We start from the raw sequence: 7,303 nt of genomic DNA on the forward strand, positions 1-7,303 counted from the left end.
GACCTCCAGTTTTGCCTACATTTTTTTTTATAGCTTCTTATTCTTTGCCTTTCTAGGGTGAGCAAGCCCTGCTTTTCTTTCTCTTCCATTGCTATGTCCTTGATCATTCTTGCCATGCTTTTATTCTGTGGTATCTTTCTGTTTAAGAGAAGGACTAATAGTGTTCCAGATAAGTCCGCACTGTTGTTTCACGGAGCAGTTTTAATGTTCTTTGTCTCATCAACACTTTCCATATGTACATCCCTTCACCTTGTTAGCTATTGTGTCAGCAAGCCTGCCCTGCATTGAGCAGGGCATTTCACTGAGCTGTAGATACATAGTGTTCAAGTTCCCTTTCTGAGAGCATATGGTTAGTTTGGAAGCATGTAAGGTGGTAGTTTACGTGCTTTTCACCAGTATTCATTCATTTCCATTTGCCTACATTGCACATCACTAGCCGTCAAATTGAGAAATTAATCTGGTTGATGGGGGTCACCCTGAAGTTCCTTGCACTCCTCTTTTGTTTCTCCTGCCCATAGTACTTTTTGCCATCCTGAGATCTTCTTGTCTCACTGCTCCTTTTCATCAGCATCATTAATGAGAGGTTTTCCTATGGAACCCTGAGGAATATTGTTCTTAAACTTTTGCAGGGGTGAAGGTGACCGTTTAAGTCTGTTCTTGCTTTCTGTCTTCTAAGAAGCCAGTTTTTAATCCAAAATAGTGTTTGGTTTCATATCCTATGATTTGCTTTCTTTCTTTAGTGGCATAGCTTTTGGAAGTCTGAAGAAGGTATACAACTGTTTCCTGTATTCAGTGCTCCACTGGCGTACTCAAACCATTCCAGGAGATTATGAATATCCAATTCCAGTATCTATTAGTAGTGTCTAATTCCAGACTAGTAATATCTAATTTCAGGAGATTAGTAACATCTGGAGAAGCCATTTCAGTTTGAAGTTTAAAGAAATGCTGTACTTAATGGTTTTTAACCAAACTTTCAGGAACCGATGCAGAAGTGACAGGTCTGGAAATCCACCTACAGCGATTGAAATGTAGAAAGGCATTGTTCACTACTCTCCAGGTTCAAAAGCAATGTGTCTTTTCAGTGAGATACTACATGTTGTTGGTAGCAAATTATCTAAATCATCCCTAGACTTCAGAAGGTTTTTATTATCTCATACTTTTATTGTTTTAAAAGAGTTATTTATTTTGTTGGAGATTATAAACCAGGTGACCCTTGTTTAAGAACTGCTGTAGACAGGCATCAATCTGATTGTGAATCACCAGAACTAAGGACAAGGTTATTGTTATGTTAGGTGGCAGAACTGGTCAACATCTTAATTCAGTTGGAAATACGTCCTTAGGAAAAAGTTAATGCTTTGTTAAATGCCTTATGAATCATTCTGTTTTCCCCACCATCAAGCTTATAAAACCTTGAACTAAAATAAAGTGGAAGTTTAATGGGGGTACATGGGGAATACATGATGCTGTTCAGTGGAAGAGTGACAATTTACCCCTCCCTTCTGCAATGTGATAGAGAGTTCTATTTTGATTAAAAAAAAAAAAAAAATTATTTGGCTGAGCTTTAAGGGAGAGGAGGAACTGTATGGAGCAGTAAAATCCAAGCAGCTCATGCCACCTTACTCTTAAAAGTTATCTTCCGTGAGGCTTAGCATAGCTCAAAGCAGTGGAAACGAAATAGGTAGCAAGAGCACCTATTAGTAGGAAGAACCAATTTGCTACTGTGCCTTCCTGTATGTATGTGCATAACAATTTGCAGGAAGCATGCTGCTCTGTTTTTAAACGAAGCGTCTGTGACACCCTGGCTACTGCCTTGTAGCCTCCCGTTGTAACTTCAAGTCTTGGAACCTGGGCAGTGAGACAGAGTGTAAATTGTAGGCTACTTTTGCAGATTTTGGTAAACTGAACTTTGAAGAAATCAGTAATAACAGAAGGAAAAACACATTTTCTTCTTGCTTTGAATTATGTTCAAATTAATATATGAGAAATGCGAGTTACCGTAATACTCACTGTTACGGCAAAATAAATGTTCTAATCACCAAAGCACTATTGCGTGTCATCTATCTAATTCTGTGTAACGAAGTATGTAATGGGAACAGTAATTATAACTAAAAAATGATTTATGAAAAATTTTCCTGGAAATGAGATCTTTTTGGCATCATACCTATTCTGGAACCTATTCATTTGGCTGGTTAACTTATTAATAACAATGTTTGTCTCTCAAAAGCTGTATCATCCTAAAAGAAATCATATTCATTGATATTTATAATGCATATACATTAACAGAAACATAGAAATAATTTGGCAGATGTTTTTTCAACAGACAAAATAGTTTCCTTCTGTGAGACTGTTCCAGTTAACATTTTTATACGTAGTCATGTTTTTAGCATAAGTTATCTGCCCTTTAGGAATGAATTCTTCTGAGTGAACATTCAAATCTGAGAGCGGGTTGAAAGACCCCCCCTTTTTTTTATATATCAATGTGTCATAGAAATGCCCATTTTTTCCCCAGTAAAGCTTAAGTTAACCGGTATGTACAGGGCTCAGTTTAAGATGAGACACAGTTATATATCAAGTGACTTGCACTGAGGTAAAATTAGAAATGGGAAATACTAGCCAGATTTCCAGGTGTTAAATGATGCCCTGGGGCTATTTCTAGACTAATTTCATTATCTCTGGATGCAAAAATTAAGTTAATCTATTTTATATTTTGAAATATATTAAATAATTTTAAAAATTATATATGATGCCCTTTAGTTCTCTGGGAGTTAAGTGGAAGGTAAATCAAGTATCTGGTTTTTAAGAAGCTGGATGCATAACATAGACCTAATCATGGATTGTGAGCTTTGCTTCAGGAATAATTCAGGGCAGAATGTTAGTTTCTGTATTTCGTTTGCTGCTAAAGCTGAATGTTATATGATCAGTGAGACAGAGGATTACAGGTGAAAAAGGGACAGTAGATGGTCTGAGGTAGTTGAATGATCCCAAGAGAATTTCATTCTAGTCATATCTCAAACAAAAAAGGTTCCTGAATGGAGTTTCAAAAATTGAAAAAAAGTTTCAAAGTTCAAAACTTTCACTGACAGTCTTTCGGTCCCTCATTTTTAGAGACACTTGTCTTGAGTCTTAAAAGCTGTTTAGCAGGGGTAGATGTGATATGAATTTGACGTACTAATGTTGTTAAGGCATTGAAGGCCAAATCTGGAAAGTAATTTAGGTGAATTTCCTAAATCTTGTAGGAGCTGGGCTGCTAAATATCTTAGCAGAGCTTGTCTTGAAGCATTATAACAAAAATGACATCTGGAAGTAAATGGGAACAAACCTAGTATGTGTTTAGTGCAGAGTTTAGATAATACAGAATTAATGCATAGCATATATTAAACTGAGAGATACATTTCATTAATTATCTGCTTGGTTAATATGCATTTTCAGAATAAAAAACTTCATGATAAAATAGATAAAATTAGCACAAAGGGGATCAACTTAAAGTGGAATGGGTTGTCCTAGCACATGTATTACCTAGCTTTTTTTAGTTGGCTTTCTAACTGTAATCTTCTTTTAATGAGATTTTAAATGCAATTTCACTACGGATAATAGGTATGACAGTGTAGGGATTCAGAAAGCCCAGAGACTAGTGTCATGTAACCCTTTTCTTTGGTCACGATGAATTTTCTTTGTTACACTTTTACTAGCACTTTTTTCTGTCTAGTGCAAATAAATCAAGAAACAGGTATCGTATTGTGTGCGTAAATATCACTGGCTATTCTTTAAATGGTTGAATTTGCTTTTTGCTGTTCCATTGTTTTAATAAACCATTCTTTTTAAGTACTGAGCACATTTCTTTTGCAGCCTTCGCAAAATGGTTTTTTTTCCCCTCTTTCAGCTGTCATTTAGATGTTGATGTGTAAAGCAAAATGGCAAAAATCAACACCCAGCACTCCTACCCCGGTATGCACAGACTGTCTGTCAGAACTACCGATGAAGATATTGAAAGGATTGAAAATGGCTGTATCAGGTAATATATTGCTTTCATCGCAGTCAAGAGGACAGTTTGCTGCATAATTTGTGGCACTCCTCTAGCTCTGCATTATGGGAGTGTTATATCCCGATATTGTTGACCCAATGCACTTAACTGCCTTAACAATGTGTAGCCAAAGTACAGAAGAGACAGCAGCAGGAAGGTTGTCATGGCTTGCAGTTTTGGAACCAGAATCTGTATTACCTCAGGAATAAACCCCATTTTCACATCAGTGGGAATTACACCAACTCATTAAGGAGAAACCTCTTTCTCAGGTCACCACGCAGATAGCAGGGTCTGTTCTTCCCCCAGTCTGTGGGATTTGGAGAAAAAGGCATCCGCCCAGTGCCATGCAGTGAAAAGCCTCAGGACGCTTTTTTTAAAAGTAGCCTCTGCAAATCGCCTAGTTGCTGTGATAGGGAACATTTGTAGCGTATAAAGAATATCGACATTTTTGTACTGGCTTTTCAGAGCCTCTCACTGTACAGTGGACCTGTAACAGTTTCTTTACATTCACCTTTCTCTCTTTTGATAGTTTTAAAGTGGCTGTTTAAAATGTGCCAGTGAGCTTGCACTTACATTTTACACAGTACCAGTCATTTGTCCAGACTGGGCAAACACTGCTGGGCCTGCAGGAAAGCGTCTGATGATCCACATCGCCTGTACAGACCAGAAAAAGTGTTCAGCTTTTGGCTTGTTAGGTCAACCACCTCCGCTATGTGGACCTTGTCAGACTGTCTCTTGCTGTTCAAATGTGTACCCAGACTAGAGCACGTAAAATCCTGCTGGGCTGATAGGACTGCCTGCGTTACAGTAATTTTGGATTGCATGCCCCTAGCATCTAGTATGGATGTGATCCCTGTCCTGTTTGAATTGGTCCTTTTTTTCTTTCTGCTTTGCTTACATGATACTTTCTCTCATGTAGGTGTACCTACACTAGTGACAGTGGAGCTGCTTTTATTTAGCACAGTATGGCTTGCTTGACTTAGTTATACTACGCCATGGTCTCCTTAGGGAGATTTGCAGGAGCCGTGTCCCTTTGTCTCCGTTTACAGTGATATCTCAGAAACAGGGAAAACACAGAGAGAAATGAGCCTCTTCCTTTCCTTTTTTTAACGTCCTTTTTGTAGAGGATATCAGTGATTGGCAGCTCACAGAATGGAATTACTGGCAGGGATGTGAGAGTGTGGTTATAAAGGTTTAAATGTAGAATTAAATCACTGCAGTCATCTGCAGTTTCAGAGGCAATGGCTTGCTTATGACAGCTAGAGGGACTGAAATATGAATTGCACTTCACCATGATGATGATGGTCTTGAAGAGCCATTTATTTAAAAGAAAGTTTGCTGTTATCAGCATTAATTACAGGAGTTCACAGATGAGTACAAAGATACAATCTCACTCTGTAAGAGATCTCATATTTAAGGTTTTTGGATTGCTGAAGTGATTGCTAGTAAGTATATAGGAGTCTTGTAAAAAAATCCAGAGCGAGCCCTGGTAAAGTCCAGGTTCCAGTGAAGTCAATTTCAAAACTCCATTACTGAAAGATGAGGCTAAAATTTCATCTATTTTTCTCAAATGCTAGTTATTTCAGTGCTAATAAGTAGTCTTACAATTACGGGAACTCATGGGAGTTGGCAGACGCTGCATGCAGCTTAATGTTACAATCACTATCTGCAGTTGCGTGCAACTGGGCTGTTGTAGTGTTTTCCATGTGCGGCAGTAGCCTGAGGTGCCTCATCTCATCGCTGCCAGAGCAGCCCTGAAGATCTGTAGCCTGTTTTGCTATGTGACCGGTGAAGTTTCAGTTATGAAGCGAGCATCATTAGGCCTGCAGTTGTGCAGCTGGCGGCAACAGGATGGTAAGAACAGCAGTGGTGCTGCTCGGGACTGAAAATCACCATTTTCCCTTTCAATCCAGGCAAGAGTGAAAGCAAAAAGAGATGCGTATTTGCTTTGAGTCACAAAAAGGAACCGCACTGGTAGAAATTCCAGACTGTTAAACCCAAGCAATGTCTAGGAGAACAATGCTGAAAAAAGTAGTGGGCAGTCACTTTAAAGCCCCCTGGGGATGACCTCTATGTTGAAGGAAAGCTGCTGATGCCGTACAGGAGGTGTTAGAGTAGAAAACACGCTTCCCATAATTGTGTATCTGCACACCAGAGTAGTACTGACCAGTAAGGAATCAGCTTCTGAGCTTGCTGGAACGGATGGCAGAGCCTCCACTGACTTCGTTTCGTGTTGGATGGCTCCAGAAAAGTAGGAATATAGGCTTAGCTCTATGTTTATCAAATGTGTGCCATATTACTAGGAAGAGGACAGTTTGCTGCATTGTTTCCTTATGTAGTGGTGGAAAAAATCAGATGGGGGCAAGTCTGCTGGAGGCTGTATGGAATTCTTAAAAAAAATTTGCTTTTGCAGAACCCATTCACTGTGTGAGGATGCGTCTTCAGAACTGCAGAGAGTAATTTCTGTGGAGGGAAGACATCCATCTGGATCCCAGACGAGCTCATTCACAGGCAGGGGAGCGATGGCAAGGTAACGTGCTAACTAATACCATTTCCAGTATTAAATTTAAATTGTTGAAAGAGACCGATGACAATTTGGAGGCAAAGTAAGAAGAACCATCACTTTCCAAAGAAAATGGATGGAGTCCAGATGAAGAAAGTCTATAAAAAGTAACAGAAGCTGCTTTTGACCTTGATTCTGAACTCATTGCTCTACTCATTGCTAATAAAAACCTTAGAATCCTAGAGATGCTGAATGAGCTCACACAAATTAGTCTGAATAAAAAAAACCAAATTATTTTTACGTGATCAGATGTGAAAATATATTGAACACTGAGGAAATGCATGAAGTGAGGCCAGACTGTAAAGTAAATGGATAAGTGTTTGGTTCTGGCTGATAGGTGATGCAATGTTTGTTTCCTGTCAAATGAGACATAATGATTGTTCCCTTGTGGGTAGATGGCTCTGGCAAGGGAGGAGGCAGGGGCTTTTCTGTTGGGACTGCAAGAGTTTCAGTTTTTAGAATCCAGTTATGTTTATAATGGATTGGGAGCCTTAGTCAGCAAAATTCAAGTCAACAATTTGCTTAAGTCATTTGCTTCACCGTGACTTAAATATAAACCTGAAGTGGAGCTTCAAAAACTTACTGTGTCTGCTTTAAATATTTCCAGCTGAGGCTACAGAGCTCTGTCTTCAGATACCATTGTTATACACAATACAGACCATACTCAGTTTAAGGACAGTGTATTTCAAAGAGCAAAGAAAAAAATTATTATAAAACTG

General features: G+C 38.8%; 1 protein-coding gene across 1 annotated transcript in view; it reads left to right on the forward strand.

The window, feature by feature from the left end:
- The first annotated feature begins 3,911 nt into the window (after positions 1–3,911).
- The window catches only part of CNGA3 (cyclic nucleotide gated channel alpha 3), a 20,575-nt gene continuing 17,183 nt past the window's right edge, over positions 3,912–7,303 (forward strand). The window contains exons 1-2 of the mRNA XM_009323639.1: positions 3,912–4,012; positions 6,435–6,551. Coding sequence (XP_009321914.1) covers positions 3,912–4,012; positions 6,435–6,551 — 218 coding nt within the window. The remainder of the gene's footprint in view (positions 4,013–6,434; positions 6,552–7,303) is intronic.

Source organism: Pygoscelis adeliae, unplaced genomic scaffold (genome assembly GCF_000699105.1).
Source record: "Pygoscelis adeliae isolate BGI_AS28 unplaced genomic scaffold, ASM69910v1 Scaffold50, whole genome shotgun sequence".
Classification (NCBI taxonomy): Eukaryota; Metazoa; Chordata; class Aves; order Sphenisciformes; family Spheniscidae; genus Pygoscelis; species Pygoscelis adeliae.